This window comes from Branchiostoma floridae, chromosome 18 (assembly GCF_000003815.2).
Source record: "Branchiostoma floridae strain S238N-H82 chromosome 18, Bfl_VNyyK, whole genome shotgun sequence".
Lineage (NCBI taxonomy): Eukaryota > Metazoa > Chordata > Leptocardii > Amphioxiformes > Branchiostomatidae > Branchiostoma > Branchiostoma floridae.
This window is the reverse complement of record NC_049996.1, coordinates 14,614,794-14,637,860: the sequence shown is the minus strand read 5'-3', so window position 1 is coordinate 14,637,860 and position 23,067 is coordinate 14,614,794. Positions and strand designations below refer to the sequence as shown.

The window sequence follows — 23,067 nt, the reverse complement described above, 5'->3', positions numbered from 1 at the left end:
TGAGCAAAAGGGGAGGCGAGGAGTGTTTACGACAGAGTGTATCGTGCTGTCGCAAGTCTTCGTCTGGAGGGTTCGGGGTCAAGTCGTCACAGGCAAACAGTAACGCACGGGGCTGACTCATCTGTTTTCATCACACCCTGGGGCCGAGACGTCCGGGTGGGTGGGGTGGGTTCAATCTCCAAGCAGATCGTACGGTAGCATAAGATACAGTAGAAGCCGTCTAATTGCACACCCCATTTGTCAGCGCATTTCGTGCAATTATCCGGGTGGTGCAATAATGTGAAGCTGGACGACACCACCACGGGATTTCGGGATTCCGTGCAATTAACAGAAGTGTGGTTATTCGTTGTGCAATTAACTGGCTTCTACTGGAGTATCAAAAACTGGCAAAGGAGTGAAGCCGGTAGGCAATGCACACTCCTAGGTCGGCTACTCTCCTTTGCCAGATTTTGATAAATCTTATGCTAACGTACGATCTGCTTGGAGATTAGGGTGTTTTGGGCATCCGGCCTACAAAATATTGAAGTTACAAGAAATCTAGCCCGATATTTGTGCAACTTTGTTCCTGCTGATTCGATTCCGCTTAGTCTGGTTGCAAATTTTCTTTGAATGTAGGCCTTTCCATTGGTGATATAGCAGCTTTGGGGTTTTATAAGCAAATAAACAGTTCTTTGGAGTTCTTTGAACCATATGCTGAGATGATTTTTGGCGGGGTGAAATTTGTGGGCGAATCTCTGATTCATAGTTTAAAGTTTGTAACCGCCCATACGAGTCTGTTCTCTCAACAAACGATCACTCCCGTCTGTGGTCAGGTAGTTAAACAAAGTCGAACCACATGTATGGATTAAACATCAGAGAGAAAGACACAAATATCTTGCAATGTGCGTATTGTAGAATACTTTTACTGTACAGATGTCTATAGTGATGTTTGAAAGGATCTTAAAAACAAACGCACAAAATGTCGATATATAGATTTCAGTCCACAGTGTTTGTGTGTGACCTGCGAGAAATGTCAGTGGCCTTACGTGTGACTTTTTTCAGTACACCGGATCTGATTCTGAACTCAGGTAACCCCATGGTCAATCAGGTGTTCACGTTGCTGTAGGGGGGAGGGGGGCAAGCCACATAGACCTTCAGATCCGCTTTATCAATATTGGTAGTTTTATTTTTCGCATAATCTTTCTCATTAAGACCAGTTCTGTGAGTTTAAAATTTGAATAATTCCAGTATATCTACAGAGTGATATCCTAGACTGTTTTATCTTTTGCTTCAGTCTTTCAACCCAGGGAAAGAGTCGTCTGGTATAAAGCGTTCGTGTCGGCTTCTGCAGGGCGAGCTCGCCAACAGAATACTCGTAATCCCCCTTCCATCGATTTCCTGTTGCGTCCTAAACGATTTACACGAGTCCCCGTCTGTCTTCTGCCGATACGTTAAGCGTGAGTGTAACAAGACCCGGCCACCCCATCGAATGTTCGATTTCCACCGCCGGTATCATGATCTCTTAATGCCGTCCGTTTGCGGTAAGCTGTCGTGTAGAAACGACGGCTTGAGCCGGACGGGACGTTAAGTGGTGTTAATGGGTACCGATTACAGGTGTGGGGATATCGGATTACAGGGACAATCCCCGGGAAAAACGTCTGCTCCCCGGCTACCGACCACACGGCACGTGGCTACCCAACGTGTGGGGACGGAAAAACGTACTCGTTCGGTCTTACATAACTAGAAGGAAAATGTATACCTGTACCTCACACGCAAAAATAACTGGTGTTGCATAACTCTGACATCCAGTTCCATTTTTTTTGTCTGAGAGGAAGGTTAAAGAGGACGTAACAGAAGGCAACCTTTGCGTTCACCCTTAAGGCGCGACGCCCCCACGGTCTTAAGTGACATTTGGTTTCTTAAATCGCCATTTCGACTCTGACTCATTTCAAGTGAACAGTTTCGGAAGGATAGTGGAAATGTCTGTTACACCCAGTTGGAAGCAAAGTGCAGATTTACTTGCTACTGATATAATTATACAAATCAATCTACTGTGGAGGGATTATTGTGAAGTTATTAGGGGAATATCCCCTTCCCCCTGCAGTGCTTGTACAAAGTCTATCTGGCCCAAGAGCTATTGGTGGGAGATATGCACCGCCCTATACCACATTGTTTTTTGGTTATCTTTGAATGGGCAAAACGTCGAGAAATTCTGACTGGACTTGTGCATGAATGGTTCTACATATACTACTAACACACGTACGAAGTCACAACTCACAACTCACATCCACCATACGCTTGCCACATGCACGGGCACTAACAACAACAACAACAACAACACACATCACGACTTCCCTCATGCCGAACGGTGGGTTGGCTCAGCTGGAAGAGCGCTGGTGGTTGCCAGAGGCCCGGGTTCGAGTCCCGGACCCGCCAAGGCAAGTCGCATGCAACATTCGCACAGAAGACCTCGACAGAAACAAGAATGAGTGATTGAATGAATGAATCTCATACAAACCATCTTCGTCGCCATATTTGTTTAGATGATCCCTGTCTTTACATTTGAAACAAAAGTTTGTGTGAATTTTTAGGAGGAGGGGGTGGGGTGGGAGATTAAAATCGACTTTACAAAAAAAACTGTATAGAGTTCGGTGGCCTCGCTAGAAAAATTACGATCGTAGAAAAGTTTTAATTGGTTGCTACCCTGACCTTGAATCGTATTCTTCAAACGCAGTGATAACTTCTGCCACACCGTTTTCCGAGTTAGCAACTGAGACTAAATAGCAGACGTTTTGACTAGTATAAATGTATTCTGGCAGAGTTTCAGTCAGATAGCAGCATCTGCGTGTCGAGAGGTGAGGTTGTAAATTTTCCTTGCTTTGTGGGACTGAAACATGTCCTAGCCAACCCGTGTGTGGATAGAAAAAAGAGCGTCGATGAGGCGAAGTGGGGTGTAAATTGTCTGACTTTGTGGAACTGAAAACTTATCCTAGCCAACCCGTGTGTGTGTGTGGATAAAAAAAGTCGTCTTCAGCAGGCGGGAATAGGTTGTAAATTTTCCTTGCTTTGTGGGACTGGAACTTACTCCAGCCAACCCGTGTGTGGATGAGAAAAAAGTCGTCTGCAGCTAGCAGGCGAGAATAGATTGTAAATTTTCCTTACTTTTTTTGTGGTATTGAAACTTATCCTAGCCAACCCGTGAGTGAAAAAAGTCGTCTGCAGCAGGCTTGGCGGGAATAGATGAGGTAATCCCGCCTCGCCTCCCCATCCGTCTGGCGGGGTCAACTGCCATTGTCAGACAATCACGTCCCGGGATTGATCAACCGCTATGAGAAAATCATAATATTACGTTATTAGCGGCGTTTAGGGCTTGTTTGGCAGCGCACGGTGGATTGGGGGCCGTGGCCTTGCCTCTGCGCCGAGATTGCCAATTTTCGCGCGCTATTCCCAAGATCTCCCGGGGCAACCCACACGGGAACGCCGCACGAAATGGGCGCCTACCGCCCACACTGAGCACGGTATCACATTCGGGCAGAGATTCACACTCACAATTAGGTTGCACACACGTTTATTAAGTTATTGTTTGTACGATGTATAGACATCGGCATGAAGTGGTAATGTTTACTTAACACATACCAAAACAAATAAAAAATCACTTGTGAATGCTGTATAAGATATTCTGAGTATATATAGATTCGATAAAAATTAAAAATTTCAATAGTCAATCGTATCAAAAGCAACCGTAACTTTTCCTACCATTATTCTCAAGTTTAGCAGAAAATAAATTCCTTTATTACTTAAGTAAATATTAAAAGTTCCTAGACAGGATTGAAAACCCATTCCCTCTCTGCACGGCTAAGTTATGTATTTTCATTTCCAAATTTATTAGCACGCAAATCTGCAGAAATTGGACGCAACAAAAGTTATTAAGAGAGGTAATTAATTAATACAACACCGCGCGAGCTGAAGTATACATCATTGTAATAGAATGGCACTACAGGGCACATTTATCAAGCGTGAAGCGCAGTCAACCCACGGCTAGAAGGTAATAGAGGCTCCGACAGAAGCAGTGCTAATTGTGCCGGAGTGATAGCTATTTTTGCAGAGTTCTAGCTGATTGTTTCAGTCCCCCTGGAGCCGAGATCTAATCCAGATCCCATTATTCAAGTTTAAATTTCTGGTTAGTAGTCACCCCAGCGGTAGACTCCCTTATGGAAAGAGACTTGAGGGAATTTTGCTTTGATTTTCTATTCCAGATCATATTCATACATATTTGTTGAGTGGCATAAGGATTTGATTTGGTACAGGTAGAGGATTATTCTTAGTTAGTGACAGTAATGTTTTTTGGGTGAAAAGTTTGGAGACTTATTAAGGAGTTAGTCAAACAAGAAGGTATACATAATAAGAAACTACGGCGTGATCCTAAGTTTATCTTTAATTACGCAAGTACGTCGTTGAGATGCACATAGAAATACATGCTTGACTCCGAGAGTGACCCGCAAATTGGGAAGATATTGGATCTGAAAGCGGGAGGAATTTAGATGCACAAACGTGTTTAATCCTCGCGTATATTTGATACGCTGCGGCCCATTAACGTTCGACCACACGGGAGTCGGCGGGAGTTAGTTGGTGATATGTTGATATCCACTGCGACTACTCAGTAGAACTCCAACGATATAGAGTTGGGACTCGGGGACTCTGCGGTGGTGCGCGCTACCGGGTTGTAATTGCAAAACGAGAAAGTCGAGATTCACTGAACAGAACTTTGACTCTCCCTCTGTCTCTCTTTACTTCTCCTTCTTTCTATCCGTATCTCTCTCTCTCTCTTTGAGGTTACTTGATGGTATATTATTGCAAATTCATGCCCGAGGGCTAATTGCAGTTGACATGAAAATGGACAAACAATGCAGAACAGTATAGAATATGTCTACTCTAGTCTAAAAGCTAACTCTGAACTGTAACTTGCTAGGTTCGACTTCTTTGCCTTTCTTTTCTTTTGCTCCTGCGTTTGTGTTGAGAGGGGGGGTGCACACCAACCCATCCATTCCCTCACCACCTTTTTAGAGACTGATTTATCAAGACTGAACCCCTCCAATAAGTATGCATTGCTTTTTCAGCGCCAGAGTCATTTCTTGTTGCATTCTGACAGCAAGTTAGTTACCTGGCGTGGCAACAACGGGCCAATATAAAATACCGGGCGAGCTACAGAACCAGACTTACCCTCGTGTTAGACTTATAATTACTCAACCCTTCCAGAGAGCGAAGCGAGAAAAATTGGCTATTATTACTTCGCTAGCTAGAGTCGCAGGGAATCGATACGATGTTATTAATGTAACTCTTATTGTATCATCGTCAGAAGCAAACTAGATAATCTAATTATTGGGAGCGGTCGGAATCGCTAGAGTAGGCAAGGGACTTCGAGTGGGAGGGCTGGGCATAGAAGTAAAACTAGTACTGTTTTAGTATCTTTTTTAAGCGAAATATATATAAAAAACAGCAGTAATACTTTTTATTTGTAAAAAGTACATTATTAATGGTATCGAAGTTGGTAGAATACAGGTTTTATAACTATGTTTTTCGCTTTCAATTCTTTTAAGCTCGACTTTAAGGTGGCAGATTGGGTATGTAGCAATGGTTTGGGGGTATAAGACTAGAAAGCCTTTTTTCTTTTCTTAGAGTTCAGTAGCAGCATTGTGTTGTAAAGATAGCGGTCAAGTTGTTAGTGTGCTAGTTGTCCTTTGGCAGGGGATATGCCTTTGCGGAAACGCACCTTATTTGGCTTGTTAAAAAAGTACGTACAAAACAAAAGGCGTAGAAAAAAAACAATATCCGTAAATACACACCGCTGTTTTCACGGTGTCACAAACGTTGTTATGTCCGGGCTAAATTTGTCCCGCTACAGTCCCGGTCCACTTGCACACACAAACACACGGCTTATACTCCTGCCACGGTCCCCTGCAAAAACCTCATGGAGGATTGTCCCCGGCTCGCTATATTTAGGGGACCGTCTACGTGTGCCAAGATTACCGACTACGTAAAGCCGCCAGCCCACATAACATAGGATAAGCACCAAGCATGCTATCAGTGTCGCGCCCTGATTGGACGGACGCGGGTTCTGACGTATACATGCATGCTAATGACATGGAAATACGGGCAGTATTTGTTTTGGGCAGGGAGAGCACGCAGTGGGGCCCGGTCCGTGACGTCACGACCACAGCAGCCGTGTATACTGACGGCACTCTAGTGTTAACCAACCGTAGAGACTGCAATTACTGGGCGCGGCTACTATTGGAGCATGCTAATTTCAAGGAATGTCTGACGAACATGCACAAACTGGTGACGTTGGCCCGTTGTGTTGTGCGGCGAAATGGTTTCTCATATAGGAACCGAGGCCGACGGGACTGTCAGAGTCTGTCCATGTGAGCGCTCGCGTCGGACGTACTGTTGTTTCGCGTGGCACCCGATCTCACCGATCTGGATGCGCCACTTGCTCAGCGAGCTCAAGGTGGATTTTGCCGAGGAGAAAGGCAACGCTGCACGTTGCAGAGTGAAGACGGAAGCAGGCTCGGAACACGGTAAGAGCGCTCCCGAAGACTGAACGTACAACGGTACGGTGACTGACTGAGTGTGTGTACTACTACTAGCTAACACATGGCGCGAGTAACAACGCGTAACCAAAGATCGCAAAAACTAGCCGATACAAAACAACTGAAAATAATAACTTCACGATCATGAAACAATAACATGAAAAGTAAGATATCATCTTTTTATGCTTGTTTTTGTGCTGTGTATTGCAAAAGCTTGCGTTCTCAATACTAACACAATACGAAGTTGGTACAACTGCTAAAATAAGAGCTAAAAGAGTAAAATAAGCAATTCTCGAGTGTTTTATGTTTATTTACTGTCGATATTCACGTCTTTGCAATACTTGAGAGGCGGTGTTTCCGTTGTTTACTACACATATGTTGAGATTGGAGATCGGTCAGGCGTAGTGTATAACACATGTAGGTGAATGGGCGGGTCCCAAATCAACAGGTCAATATATACACACACACATAGGTAAACTACTTACCGCACTGACGTCTATGCCGCAACTATTTACATACTGTATATTGTACTGTACCTTTCTTGTTTCACATTTTTGATGGTGTTAGATTTTAATATTGTGATACATGCTTGAATTATTTTATCATTATGATGGTTGGATTGAGTTTATATTATCATACATGTAGGCTATGTTAGTATATGCTTCTGTGAGTGTGGATGTGGTAGCGTGGGTTAAAGTAAGTTTAAATGTGTTAAGGTTTAAAGTTGGTGTCGTGTAACGGTCGTGGTTATGTCGTGTGGTGTTTGTGTGTGTGGGTTGGTGACTATCATGATTCAGAACTATCCGCCCCAATCCCCCAGTGTATGTTTATGCCTACTATGTATAAGGGGGTGATATAGGGTTCTTTAACTTCTGTTTCGTAGGCGGGCCTCACACTTCGTATTGGTGCTACCGGTAGCAAGGGACTAAAGCAATCTATGGAAGCAAGACTGGTATGAAAGGTAAGCGGCGAGTTGTAGGATTTTCTTCGGTGACAGACGCTTGGTGCCCCGCCGGGGTTTCCCGCCCCCTCCGGTGATCCCGCACGGGGTCGCAACAAGGCTTCGCCCTTAATATCAGACCTTACCATATTAATCCCAACCCCATCCTAGTGTTTTTTTCCAATTTGCAATTGCTTCGCACTTTTTTTTTAAATTTCAATTAGCGTTAGTTTAATTCCTTGTCGGTTCCATCGCTTAAACACTAGTAGCGCTCCGGACACCAGACGGACATAGCCAACCCCCGTATTTCTTTTAATGGATGCACTAATGCTTGTGTTACACCCCAGCCTTAAGTCCTGTGTACTGTAGGTTTTACACATAGATTTATACGGCCTAGCCTTTGCTTGGGTGGAAATCCGCATAGCCGGTGGCTTGATACGTTTCTGTTTGCACTCTCGGAGTTTACTGTGTCCATTACGGTGGTAGGGCTTAGCCTCTAGGCCTGCGCCGACCTAGTTTGAAGCCTGTATAGCTGCAGCGCGCCGCCGCTTTTTGGCTCACGCCGGGCGAACGGGCGAGCTCTCTGGTGGCCGACATGCTGTGGGGTTTCTCAAATAGTGGGATAAGGCTGGTAATTATGCCCAACGCTAGCTTCTTGGAATTACATCTACTAGTTGTTTATCTGTAGCTACTGCTTAATGCACTTAAAGCTTCTTTTGCAGTTGCACGATTTCTAGAAACCGTTTATATTCTGAACACTATACGTAGCATGTCCCATTGCCAATGCTGCCCCAATTCTAGCGCGTTAAATCATACCATACTTGTCGCATAGTAGGAATCAGCTTGTACGTGCACGCAAGAAGCATATATGCCTTTGTCTGGTAGCAAATACTAATGCTAGCTTGTGGTTTACTAGTCTAAGCCGCTCACAGTTCGATTTAAGCGGTGTTGTTTTAGCGCGCACTTGTCACACGCGTTGGTCACTTCTGTAGCGCCAGCCCGCACCACATGCGCCCCTAGACCCACTGCCCTTTCACGCACTATTGAGCCAACCTGTGGGTGTTGCTGACAGGAATTTAAAAACTTTGTAACCGCTTTGTAAACAACACAACCACATGCCCCATTATAAGCAAAGAAAAGCGTAGCAGTCATACGCCCATTCCCATGACGCTTATACCCATAGACACAACCATATGCTAAACATGCCTAGCTTTTCTAAGCCTTTTATCGTTATATTTCTGATTGTTGGTTGGTTTATAGAATTATCAAATTTCTTATACTTATTTCATGGTGTCCAGCTGGTAATGGAAGTGCATTATTGCTTAATTATAGATACAACCAAAGTGTCCTTGATATAACAATAGAAATTCATTATTGTTTAATATAACACGTACTGATATATACGTGTATGTATATGCTTTGTGTGTGCGTACTTTACACTGCAATGCTGTGCATGTGTTGCTAGTGTGAGCGCCTCTGGCCACACATATGCGTCAAAGGTAGATTTCATTTGTGGTTTGAGGTATTTGCACTTTTACGTAACGCCTTTATTCCCCACCTTCTGGGTGACGCTTGTGATATCTTAGCCTGCGTACGACACATACGTCTTTTATGTCTGGTTCTCAGCTCTCCCCCGCGACCTCTCGCACGAGATTCTCCCTCAGTGACACCCTTAATCATTCATGACTTAAACTGTACGGCACAATCCACCGGGAGTTTCATCCAAGCTACACCGCTAGTGTTTGTTTTGGAAGTTAATTATCAATAAGATCACTTTGTTTGGGTGCTATATTGTACTCCCTAAGCGCTAGCTTGCAGCAGTCTGCTGTTTGAGTTGATAGTAGTTGGTTATACAAAGAGCTACCACCTTACTTACAGCGGTATCTTGTACCAAAGGCTCACTGCTTAGCTACCGTAGATTTGCTTAGAAACAAGTCCCAAGGGAATTCTACCGCTTTCGACCTTGTCTTGACCCCATATTAAGGACACTAAGGGTTGGACTTGTGTCCTCTAGACTATCAGTTAGCGAGAGAAGGACGCTTTCTATCCGCCATGTTGGCATCAACACTCTTGTCTTGCTCGCTAGCTACATTTTGTATGTTTGTGAGTTTACCCAATTTGCATGGTGCATTAGCTTTAATGTAGCTACGTTCAACGTTGGTTTGTCACTCCCATTATGCCATTTTGTCTGCAGCCCAAATATACCATAGCATAGAACAAGGCAGATCGCTCTTGCAAGGAAGTCGAGCTAGTACACTTCCTCATAGTTGATACAGCTCTCATGTCAAGCCTCTAGGCTGTTAAATTGTTTGTTTGGGCTGTTAAAAGTGTCTCAGTCTTGGGATTTGATCTGAGAAGCTTGAGACTGCATCTGAAGCTGTAGAAGTCTGTGATTTGAACGTTTAAGGTAGAAAAAGTGTATGTATGTGTTGAGCTATCTGTGCAATGTGCGTGCCACCATTGGGAAGGGTCGGTAGTGTCGCTGTCTTGTCGATAAAACTTGTACAAGCGTCTGAGAAGACGCAGGGAGTTTGTGCCCACATCTGGGTCAGGTTGTCTCCAAGTTAGTCACTTTATAAGACCGCTAAACTTGGCCATAAGCGAGCGAGCGTCGCCCCTAGTGATATCTCTAAATAGGCCTCCGACAGGCCGTCCTATGGTGGTACGGGGATAGCAGAATGTGGCAATGAATCGGAAAATCGGCCTGGGTAGTCAGTCCACGCTATTAAAGGCTGAAGTTCCCCCTTCGGTCGGCCAAACCCTCCAGTAGTAGCAAAACTCCCCTGGAAAATCATTCTCCCTACACCACCCAGTGTAGTCAGTCTGGTAGAGGCTAGTTAGTCACTGAGCAGACCCTACGGTGCCTTAGACATAGTATCAAAGCTTGCCAAGGAGTGTAGCCAGCCATATAGGAGTCAAACGGGCACCGGAGCCGATTACACTCCCTGGCCAGCTTTGATACTATCTCTAAGGCACCGTGTGGTCTGCTTGGAGACTACAGACTCTCCGCTAATCTCCAAACAGATCCTACGGTAGCATAAGTATCAAAAGCTGGCATGGGAGTGAAGCCGGCTTAAAAGTGTGTTTTGCTACCTGGCAAATGGACACCTCTTGACTGACTACACTCCTTGTCCAGTTTGGTACTATCTCTAAGGCACCATTCTTGGAGGCTAGAGTCTATTCTCTCCGCCCCTCTGGTCTGGTCTACATTAGCGCCCCCTAACGAGGGCACGTGCCCCCATATCCACATCCTTCCCACTGCTCGCGCCCACCCCGGGAGACAATTAGTTGGTACATCTCCTCTTTTACTGGGAAACTTTTCTGACCGTTGCCACGAACGGCCGTGAGCGCAGCACACGGTCTGAACATGCGCAGGTATAACACTAGCGGCATGACGTATGCACTTGTATAGCCTCGAACTGCGCTCACCCAGGGAAACAATAATTAGTCGTTACATTTTACTTAGAAACTTTTCTGGCCGTCGCCACGAACGGCCGTGAGCCAAGCACATGGTCTGAGCATGCGTATGTGAGACAGACGCTAGCGGCGGGACGTATACACTTGTATAGGTAGCCTCGAACTGCGTCAATCCTTGGGGCAAAAACAGAAACGCACGCCCACACACTTCCAGTGGGTGTAGAGTTAGCCTTGCTACAGACACGCCCAAGGCCAACACTACTGGTAGCCTGGATGGCAGACTGTTTCCAGGGCCTATACAGGACAACTCCTCGGCTGTAGGTCCTACAGAAACACACGCCCACACACTGTCAGTGGGTGTAGAGTTAGCCTTGCTACAGACACGTCCAAGGGCACCTGTCCAAAAGTCTGTACGAACGTCCTCTTTGAAACTATGCACCTTGTGCAACTTTTACTCACATGAGATCAGAGGTATAGAACTTACGGTTGCTCTACTGGTTAATGGACCGATCCCCAAACCCCGACCCCTGTTCGATCATGGTTCTATTTCGAACACCTTCGTCAAAAATCGCCATTTCTGTCTCACTGTGGCAGTTTTTGACGGAGGTGTTCGAAATAGAATAGGGGGTTCTATTTGTTCGATATGGCGTTCGACAGGATCGGTCCATTGTTTGCTTCCTATCAGTGTACATCAATGGACAACCGCGGGTATCTACGAACAACCGCATACAAAGCCTCATGCCTCGACCCTCCTTTTTAGCGCCTAATCTGGTTCTTTGTAGCAATGAGCTTTGAAGGTCTTTGAACGATCTCTAAGAGGGGGGTCTTGAAGCTAGACTTGTTGGGTCTAGCTCTGTCTGCTAGAGTCTATGAACGTTCAACTTTCACTCACATTAGATCAGAGAAAGATTGCATAACACTGACAACCATTAGCCGATTATCGTGTGCGGAAAACTCTAAAGATTAATGGAACTTACGTAAGTCTTTGTGGATCATAAAGTTACCTACGATTGCAAGATCTCAAATTTCGTACGTACGAACCTTGCAGAGAGGCGTTTACATAATCGCAGCACTTATGATCCTTGGGAAATATGGCATCACTTAACGACAAGGGGGCGTTTTAAGCTTCCACGTGTGTTCTGAGTACGCACCTCAGAATTAACACACACACATACACAAACACACACACACACACACACACACACACAGGTCTCGATATTCCATGTATATTGTTGCATGTGGATCGCCAGAAGCACTTAATTCCGCCGTAACCTTACATAACTACTCAGTCTGCCATGTTGGACAACAACAAAAAACAAAGCCTGCCGATCCGAGAACAAATTACCGAAGTAAGAAGTACGGTATTAAATATCATAACAATTGAAAAAAGCTTTGCAAAATCATCATATTCTGCTGAAATGTATACATTCTGAAGAGAAGTCCTCCCCCAAATGTGTCCTATTTCATTTATTAACTACCTTTAACCGTTATTTCCTCAAGAACTTGACACCTTCCTTGATAAAGGCTTAAACTGGATTCATGAGAAGTTCTATACTTGTTTATTTGTCGCCACTCTCAAACAGCGCATTTTCCCCAAACGTATAGACGTTTTAGAAAGTCCGTACCATTTTTCGGTTCAGCGGTATATAAAAAACGACAAAGACACACTTCTGGAAGGGCCATAAGGAGGCATTAGTCGACCCCGGCACATCCCCAAGCCTGTGATTTTGTGGTTTAACTTAGCGGCCCTTGGTATTAAGCCAACATAAGCTGGAGCGAAGCCCTCAGATGTGTTTTACGGGGCTCCCTACTGAGGATCTAGCAAGGTGGGCCGCCTCTTAAGCTAAGGGCACAACCCGTCTACGTGCCAAAACGTCGGCAATCTTTTGTTATCCGTAAGTGGTAAGTACCGCCTCCGTACGAACTCGTAGGGAATCCGACGGATTTTGGAGCACGCAGACAAGCCGTAGAACTTAACGTGCAGGCAAAACTTTGTGTACCATCAGGCTGCGGATTCGCCCCCCGTACGTGCCAGTGCGGGCGACGCGCCTGCCTTGTATAGCCTGAACGTTTTCAGAAAAACGTAGCGGACATGGTCTCAAAAAAAAAAAAAACAAAAAAAAAAACGTACGCACAAATTGCACGTACGGCGGGTTGTGCCCTTAGCTTAACCGTAGATCGCATGTCAGGAAAACCTTGGTTATCTTGTATCGCCGCCAAACTTTTTTTTACCTCACCGTCCTCCTACAGACAAAATCGTATTGGATGATGGTTGCTAGGTGACAAAGAGCGGTTGCTATGCAACGTGAGACGAGGAATTAGCGCACTTTTAGGCGTCAGAGAGGAAAAACGCCCGGAGCGAGTCTTAGACTGTTCGCACTTATCTCGCAACACCACGTCAGAAGTAAAGGTAACCGTACGTACAGATCTGGGCATCCGGTTCATTATACACCTACGCACGCACGTGGAAGGGGCGCGCACCATAATCTTTTTTTTTCCCGTTAAGTTACATCGTAGTTCCCCTTTATGTCTTGTGAACGATTGTCGTCAACTTGGACGTCGAAGGTTTCCCGGAGTTGCAGTACCGCCACGCGCGCACGGAGGCGTTCTTGTGAGCAAGGAACCTCGATAACGTAGTCTTAGGCCTTTTTTGTGTGTACCTTTGTTTTATGAACGACATTGAAGAGTATTAGTTAATAGAAATACACGAAAGGGAATGTTATCCGTACCTTACGTGCTTCGTATGATCAAAAAGAGTTTTTCAAGACTCTCCTCTTTAGAACTGTAGTGGCAGGGTTTCCCCCTTTGAGAATGATGAAATATCTTTAAAAACTGTAATTCGTTTGAGATTTGTTCCACCCAAAGTTCCCCAAACACTGCCCCATTAGGATTCTCTTTGACAGCCGCACAAATACGCTAAACCAGCACCTTGGAACTTCATTCTCTCGCGACGCACAAAAAAATAAAAGACAAATGAATAAAGAAAATCCTTTGGAAAGTTTGCCGTGTCCCTCAGCACTCTAAACGAGCGGAGTTTCCGGTCAATTATCGCGCGAAAATCGCTGGGAGAATCACGAGTTCCCGGACGATACCTGTCGTGCGTTATTACCATGGTGATTTCACATCGTTACCGAACGCAACCACTCGTGCCGCCGTACGCTTCGTCTGGTCTGTCGCCACGTCCCAAACGGCTGGCGTGAGCACCCACAGAAGTGGTGGGATGCCGCCTTCCCATCCATCGTAATGTTGTACAAGTTAGAAGAGCCAAACTCTAGTGACTGTAACATTCTCGTCTCCAAGCAAAAGTGTCAGCTGGATGACAAAAGAGAAGAATTTGGCCAAATAGGGACAAATAAGTTGCCACGGGATCTTAGTCAGTTTTTTGCAGTCTATCCAGCTATCCGCCGGCCGGTCAGTTCACTTTTAGGCCAGTTAAATCTTACTAAGCTTTTATTATTTTGATACAAAACATGGCAAAGAAATTGCAAAGAAGGAAAAAGGACGTTTCGTAGTTAGCCAATAGTGAAACTTTGCTGTATGTGTCGCTAGTTTACAAACTTTCCAAAAGTTCCTCCCCTCTCTTCTCGTCTCATTTGTCCCGACATAAGTTTTCCAACTTTGCTGTATGTGTAGCTAGTTTACATACTTTCCAAAAACAATTCCCCTCGATCTCTTCTTGTCTCATTTGTGCCGATATAAGTTTCCCAATTTTACAAACTTTCCAAAAGCTCCTACCTTCTCTTCTCGTCTCAATTGTTCCCACGTAAGTTTTCCAATTTCTGCTGTATGTGTCGCTAGTTTACAAACTTTCCGAGTAACTCCCCTCTCATTTGTCCCGACATAAGTTTTCCAATTTTACAAACTTTCCAAAGCTCCTCGAGCTCCTCTCGTCTTCTTGTCTCATTTGTCCCGACGTAAGTTTTCCAATTTTACAAACTTCCAAAAGCTCCTCCTCCTCTCTTCTTGTCTCATTTGTCCCGACATAAGTTTTCCAATTTTACAAACTTTCCAACAGCTCTTCCCCTTTCTTCTCGTCTCAATTGTCCCCACATAAGTTTTCCAATTTCTGCTGTATGTGTCGCTACTTTACAAACTTTCCGAGCAACTCCCCTCTCATTTGTCCCGACATAAGTTTTCCAATTTTAGAAACTTTCCAAAGCTCCTCCTCTCGTCTTCTCGTCTCATTCGTCCCGACATAAGTTTCCCAATTTTACAAACTTTCCAAAAGCTCCTCCCTCTCTTCTCGTCCCAATTGTCCCCACATAAGTTTTCCAATTTCTGCTGTATGCGTCGCTAGTTTACAAACTTTCTAAAGCAACTACCCTCTCAATTGTCCCCACAAAAGTCGTAACTTTTCCAATTTTGCTGTATGTGTCGCTAGTTTACAAACTTTCCAACTTTCCAAAAGCTCCTCCCCTCTCTTCTCGTCCAATTTCTGCTGTATGCGTCGCTAGCAAACTTTCTAAAGCAACTACCCTCTCATTTGTCCCCACAAAAGTCGTAACTTTTCCAATTTGTCGCTAGTTTACAAACTTTCCAACTTTCCAAAAGCTCCTCCCCTCTCTTCTCGTCTCATTTGTCCCCACATAAGTTTTCCAATTATCACCATCCCCACGGAGCTAGCAAAACTTTGTCTGCGGCAGAAACTCGGGGGCAATTCCTCGTCCTGACCCCCATCTATCGCCGCCGGATGAGATTGGGGCTGATGCTGGCACTGACAAGGGTATACACCGCGCGGTGACGGCTTCAGCATGAGCGCGACACGCTTCCACAGTCCCCTGATGTCCTTTATGACTCCATTATCGGTCGGACGGCTCGCGCGAGGCCCGATAAAACGAGCTCCGAGCGGCCATTACGCAGAATGAATGGTATCGATGGCGACCAGTCCCCGTGACGCCGATGTCAACTTGTAAAGTTTTTGGACACGCATTACGGCCGCCTCCGATATTTCAAATTTTTCCCGACACGGTCCGAGGCGCCGCCAATATTTCTAAATTTCGGCGGACACGGTTGCGGGGATAGCGACTATCTATCTCACCGCGCGGCGGATGTTTCCTGCCCCGGGTCCGCGCTAAATCACTCCCTAGGAAATGCGTTCCGTCGTTCCGTCCTCGCGACTTGCATGGTAACCATCCAGCACGACAAAACACACGACAGGACGGGGACCCGCTCAAAAACACGATCTACAGAAGATCCTCCACCTACCGAAAAGTTGATGCGTCGAATCTCTAGTCTCCAAGCAGATCCTACGGTAGCTAGCATAAGATAGCATCAAAAGCTGGCAGAGGAGTGAAGCCGGCCTAGTTGTGTGAATATGACCGTTTGACTCCCGTTGGCCGGCTATACTCCTTGGCAAGCTTTGATACTATCTTATGGCATCGTAGGGTCTGCTTGGAGACTATCAAATCTCGACTCCGCAAAAGTAGAATAAGTTGAAATAGATTTTCCGATTGAAATGTAGAAATCAGAAAGTAACGTAGGTAAAAGGTTTTGTCAAACTTAATTTATTATCGTTGTACCCAGGGTGCATTATGTAGCAGTTTAATTGACGTGTTTCAGCTACCTTAGAAGTTTGTTGAAATTACGTTTGTAGGAAAGCGAGAAGTTGAGAAAGTGTCCCCACCTTGTCGCTGTGATTTATAGCCCAATCCCATCCGAGTACACACTTCACAGACAATTGTGGGCTCATCTAATATTAATAAACTCATCTAATTAGCAATATAGCGTATAAATAATTGTCGTTTTATAGATCAATTTCCTAATGGAATTAGAAGACGGGGAGAGACACGTCGCTCCAGGCAAGAGCTTTTGTTCGCTGGATGAATGCGCGCGCTCCCGAGGGGGGATTCGGCATTAGATATTTATCTGTTTATGATGACAATGTATTGTTTGCGGATGGTTGACGACTTGTTTTATTTTGCGGGACGTGTACAGTTAGTTAGCGCCCATGCACGTGCGATGAGGCTTAGAACGCGAACGCCCGCACGCGCGCACACGTACGCTTCTAAACGAACCCCATGGCTTGTTTCTCGGTCCTCCCCACCCTACGTGGTTCGCGCGAAAGTTTGGGTTCTAACGGCGCCGGTTTTGTCGTCCGGCGGACGAGGACAAGATAGAACCCCCACCATGTCGTGACATCCAATCAGCAGGCCTGATTGCTTCTTCCCCGCAAAGTAATTAACTTCCTACCACTCAGAGCGCTTCCTCCCCTTATTGGAGAAAATTAAATGGAGGGGCCTAAAATATTTATAGCACACGTCAGTACCTATCTTCAATTAACCAGTCCGGAGTGTGTATTATTCCTCCCCCACCCCTCGCCATGATTTGCATGGGTTAATATCAGTTTTATGGCGGGCATAATAGAAATATGGACACAGGCATGATCATATAATGCAATGGATAATTGCATGATCTGTTCCATAGATCGCAGTTTTAGTGTGCGACTGGAATTCGCGCTGACCGGACATGTGGCGGTAGCTCCGTTCTGTGAGAGGTGTTGGACGAGTGTGGACCAAGGTGGAGTTCTTTAAGTATTTCGCCTTCGCTTCTGAGTTGGATGGTACGTACCCGAATGCTTTTATTCAACCCGGGCGCCCTTTTTTTCTTCTCTCTCTGCGTCTTTCTCTTCCACTTAGAGCACGGCATATGCCGCGCATATAGAGTGTGTTCGTTGGTATTTACGGAATCTTTCGCGCTTTGTTTTGGATGTATGGAAATTTATGTGCATTTTCATTGGTGCCGTCAAAACTGTACGGAACGTACAATGTGATGATGTATACCGTTTACACAGCTCGGATTTATTGTCAATTGGGTTGATACTCTTTTTACAATTAGACAAATCCGCGTTCAGTAGTATTCTTTCTTTCTACTGGGCGAGCGGGAGGAGAAGTTTTCTCCAATTCTTGATATTTCTTAGCGCCAGAGATAAAATTGTTTTACTTTCTCCGCTTGGATATCCGTACAAAGTAACGTTCAGTCTAAACCATGCGCTATTCCCGAAGCGAAGCTTTCCTCAATTCTTCAGCTAAGGTGCCGCAAGACGTACGGGTGTGTAGTTTCGCCACCTCCAAGCAGTCCGCGGCGACTTCCTTAGATTTCGTCGGCGAAGACTCAATCTGAAGCGGCCGAAATGTTCCCACGGCAATGTCTGTCTCTCTCCCCGGCTCTAGAACCAACCTCCTTCGTTGATATTCCGTTCGCGACCGTTCTCTTTGGATTAGTAGCGAGATTTGGCTGGCAGAAGCGCCCGGGGCGGGTGTTAGACGTGGAATATTACCCCCAAATTGTTTCATGAAGATTTTACCGCCGCTCAATACACCGTAGTTGTAGCTTGTCGTTTCCCATTTCTTGCCGTTTTTGTCTCTATTACGCCGAATTCGTCCTTTTCGGACACTTAGAAAAATTGCATTGTGATCGTGTGAATAGCCAACCGTACAAATTGGAAACTCTCTATATAGTTTAGCCTTAAATATCCCGAGGCGGTTTCTTTTCTCGGTGAGAAAGAGCCTACAGCATTGCCTGAACAAAACACCGCTCGTGCTAATCTTAACAGTGTCGCGAAACAATGGTGACTTAACGTTAACGTTCTCTTAATTTCTACCACCAAGAATCGCCAAAATTGACTCCTATGTGCAAAGCAGGAACTATAGCAACAACGTCTGTTTATAAAGAGGGCTGAATTTCTGCACACAATGCTGATATATTCATGTATACGTTCAGAAACTAGAACTAATTGCCAAAGATAGCCCTGCCGACGCTTGCAGCGCTGTGGCCGTGGCTGCATCCGCATTTTCCCGCCGGGGGAGCCTCGCCGCTTCCCAGGCTGTTCCTCCCGATTAAAACTAACCCACCAAAGCCTTTAAAGCGAAAGATCTGTTTACAAATGTCTCCCAGATCTCTTCCATGGCGACCAGAACGCTCTTGACGGGATTAGGAATCTCCAGATGAAAGGAGGAAAGATTATGACGGGACTTAGCGAGCGTTTTGCGACAGACGTGAACAGCTTTTATGATCGCTACCACAAATATTGCACGTTCCCTGTCTTGCTGTAACCTATTTTACGTGGAAAAAAAGTACATACCATATTTGTGCTATTAGATATTTCTTTCCAACTTGTTTCAGACCGAATTGTGGACATTTTTGAGCGCTATTGCAGTCTATATGAGTAGATATATACAGTGTACCAAGTCGAACAAATATATATATGCATAGAATTGAACGGTACATGTACAACTGTGGTCCAGCATTGTTTGTCCTCAAATTGTACGTACAGATATTCCTTCTTGCCATTTTAGCAGAAAATACAGCGTACATGTTTTTTTTTCTTAAAGAATAAGTTGTAAGATTAAGGAAAAAATTGCATCTCGGCGTGGAATTTTTCTTAGTCGGAGCTGTGATTTGACGATTCTGTTGGCTGAAAGAGCACGGGAATATCATTCGGTCCGGTGCTATGCCGCCCAAATCAAAAATGTATTCATAGAGGTTACACGTGAAATAATATTGGTGTTAATAGTGAGCCGTCGATTCAGTTCGTATTTAAAACAATTTTAACCTCAGGTGCGTCCCCCGTCCCCGCCTTTTCTGGGCCCGCCGCCACCAATTCGATTCTAGAACCGCCCAGTCCCCATGCAAGAGGCCGTGCGCTTGTGTTGTCATTAGCGACACAAAATTAACCAGTAGATACACCAGTCATACTGTATTTTATGTATATCAAAAATCTGCAAAGGTACAGAACAGAAAACTTCGCAGAAATGTAGCAAAGCAGCAATCCCGTAAGCAATCATTTGTACTAGCAAAGAGAAAATGCGATTTTTTTCTTTCTCGCCCTCTCTGTCTTGTCTGCCTCAAACCGACAATTTCCGCACACTTCGCCACAACATATGGTGAGACAAGTTTGATTTGACAGGACTCGCTCCGGTGAGTTTGTTCCCGATATGCTCGGAGAACGGCTCGGGCATTCAGCAAGCCGGGTTTCCCGATTCTCAGGGGGCCCATTCGTCTCGTCGTTAGCGGGAGGGGTGTGCGTGCGGGCCCGTGGCCGGCCCCGATAGCCGTATCGGTAAATCGCACGCGGTCCGCCGCATTGTCCGCTCAACACCTTGCGCGCAGAAGAAGCGGCCTTTTTGTCCGCGTTGTCAGAAAACTCTTCCTTGCTAATTTGTTCTAACGCTATTCCCCCAGACGGAAAACACATTGCATTGTGTGCGCGTTAGGCCGACAAAACCGCCAGAGCGCTACCACAGATGCCGAACTAGTACCAAGGACAGGACTAATGGTTAAAGCATACCGCCCGTTCAAAACAGAACCGAATACAATTCCCTTAATCTAACCTGTGTAACGTCATATTAAATGCCTACACAAATATATCTATTTCTAACGCATTTCTGAAGTATCAAATAACAGAGAATGACACTCACGGAATGTCGGCGCACCACAATTTCCACAACGGTCTTGCCAAAGCGATTCTTCCTTAACATACAGAGACAAATATTCTACTGTTTGAGTTTTAAATACATGACAGTGGAATCCGTAACCTTTAGAGTATATAAGGCACCTATGCAGGAAAATGCCACAGTCGCACTGTGGGTTCGGAACACAGTCAGAGGGGGGGAAGTAACCCACATTTGAGATTCGTACGCGTTCGCATTACGTTTGAACATATGTCAATCACTCACAGGAACGCTTCTAGAATTTCAGTTGCACAAAACTGAAAAAAAAAATGCTCACTCTTCCAACTATTATTGAAAGTATATCATCCTTACGACTCGAGTCTATGTCGAATCAAGAATATATAATGGTAACCTAATATTGACATAACAGTGTGTGATTTTTTCTCAGGGTATAAAATAGAGGCAGGTACAATACTGACTACTTTGAGATCAGATGTGTAAGTGTTGAAGAACGAATCTTGTTGAAGGATGAATCGAGTTGTACAGAAATGTTGAAACGAGCCACGCACGGGGATGTGTGAAACTCTACGGAAATCGTAAAGGACACCTGAATGCCGCGATTGTTCCGTCTTGTCGCTGCGCAAGTGTTCTACCAACACCAAACCACTTAACTTAATTCATCATTATATTTTCCGTGCCGCCATTGTTCCCTGTTTCTAATTAATGCAATCTGGGAAATCAAACAAGCGCTTTGCGTTTGTCGGCTGTCGTTTTTCATTAAGACAATTGAAGCCACGCGACAGAACGGCTTTGTCTGGCTTTCAAACATTGTTGTAACGGTTCCTACATTCAAAACTTCGATTTGTAACGGTTTTCAAATTCAAAATTCGAATTGTGACGGTTAATGTGCTCAAATTTAAAATCGGAAGTGTAACGGTTTCTAAAATGAAAGCTGGAATAGTTACCGTTTTCAAAATCAAAGGCTTGAATTAACGGCTTCCAAATCGAGATGAAATTCCTACCAAGTGCGATGACAAAAGCGACATTCTATAATTTTCTAATCAAGGGTAAAAATCTTTTGTAAAATATCATGGATACGATATTTGTTTTGTATACTGTTGTGTTGAATTCCAGTACTATTACTTTGGGGTTTTCCAAGAAATTTGAGTTTTTATCACATATTCTCGTGCAATACTGTGAGATATATTTGTTCTGGAGAATCCCAGATTCCTTACAAAAAGAAAGAATCCTAAAATAAGAATAGTGAGAGGCATTTTACAGTTGGACAATTTTCAATACCAAAGGAAACATCATTTGACGCCTGATTTGGTACAGTTGTAATTCCTTGGAGGTACCTTAGATGACTTAATCTACAGATACGCTACCAGCAATAAAGCAGAAATAAAGGACAACGGGACTAGGAAAGAAGACTACGCGGGGATACTGTCTAATCTGTCTCAAACGGAATTCCGGAAAGGATGAGACGATTTTGTTCCGGATTGTGGTGTAGTTTTGCGGGTTGTTGGAGTTGCGTGTGTGCTATTGTTTGGTAAGTACCGACTGTCGTGATGCGCCATTATGCCGGATTAAACCACCGCCTTCCGTGGTTTCATCACTAATTAATGTGATCAGCGCGCTCTGACAGTGTTTTGCTGGTTTGCCGACACCCCTCTAGTAATTAGCATGGTGACGTGTTCAAGCGTGTGATTTTGCCTCGTCTACAACCTGTTGTCGCAATCAAGCAAATGTTTTCACCTATGGGGAAATGTTTTTGTCAACCAAAGAAAAACTTTGGGCGCTTCCCAACGAAAAGTACACTAACTTGATACTTCTTTGGTGTTTTCTCCAATAATTAGGCTGCTTTGTGTTTTTCTCCAATTGTATTTTGCTGTTTGGTGTTTTCTTCAAGTTTATTTTGCTGTTTTACATTTCTTCGGTACAAAAGTAAATTTAGTCACGTCATTCACGATTCTAATTCTTGTTTGTTTTATTCAGTTGCGAATTTGTGAGACATTCAACAACATTTTCAGTGAACTAGTTGGGTGAGCTTTGTAAGCATCTCGCCCTATGAAAATGCGTTTCGCAGATGTCCCTTGGCACACTTAATGCTTTTTGTTTTTCAAAAAGCCGCTGTACTTTCTTGGAACGGATCTCACTAATGTCCCTCTGACGCAAGCAAAGCGACCCCCTAGCCTGGAAGTTGTTTGCATCTGTGTCCATCCGTTGCTTCCTTCGTTAAGTGAAGATTTCACGTATGCATTTCCAAGGTTTTCCTTCTGATGATGGTCTTAGTGTCATCTTAGTGTCAGCAGACGGATCAGTGTACGCTCCGGTTTTTCTCTCCCCGTAACCCGACTCCAGTAGGAATCAGGTGGTTAATGCACGGGAGTGGGTGATCTCTAGTATATCTTCTTGATGATGTCCATCAAAAAGATAAACAAAACAGGAGCGCTGTGGCCCGGTGCTTGCTTTGAGAAAATTGGATCACAGCTTTTCCCTTTCTACAGTCTTTCATCCTTGATAGCCCACGAGGAAGCAGACGACAGGGTCCTTTTGAGTATCTTAGCTAGAGGCATGGTGCTTAGCTTGTGATTTAAGGCATTAGCGCAGAAAAAATCTAAGCGGGATCAAAGATTACGCTTCTTTCAGCGAAGCTTTGAAATCCGGAAAGCAGTATCGTGCATTATAGTTTCACCATTGGTCTAATAAATGCCCGCTTTTATTCACGTTTGTTGGTGGAAATTGACAACGAAGG

At 44.7% G+C, this 23,067-nt stretch overlaps 1 protein-coding gene across 4 annotated transcripts in view; it reads left to right on the top strand.

Annotated features, from left to right (window-relative positions):
• The first annotated feature begins 6,331 nt into the window (after positions 1–6,331).
• LOC118406140 (nuclear receptor subfamily 4 group A member 2-like) overlaps positions 6,332–23,067 on the top strand; it is a 31,781-nt gene continuing 15,045 nt past the window's right edge. For 2 of the 4 annotated variants that reach the window (XM_035806008.1, XM_035806007.1), the window contains exon 1: positions 6,332–6,554. In XM_035806008.1, coding sequence (XP_035661901.1) covers positions 6,347–6,554 — 208 coding nt within the window. In that variant the 5' untranslated portion in view covers positions 6,332–6,346. Of the gene's footprint in view, positions 6,555–7,449; positions 7,528–17,289; positions 17,483–23,067 lie in introns of those variants that run through there. The other 2 variants (XM_035806009.1, XM_035806010.1) reach the window with 2 other exon arrangements.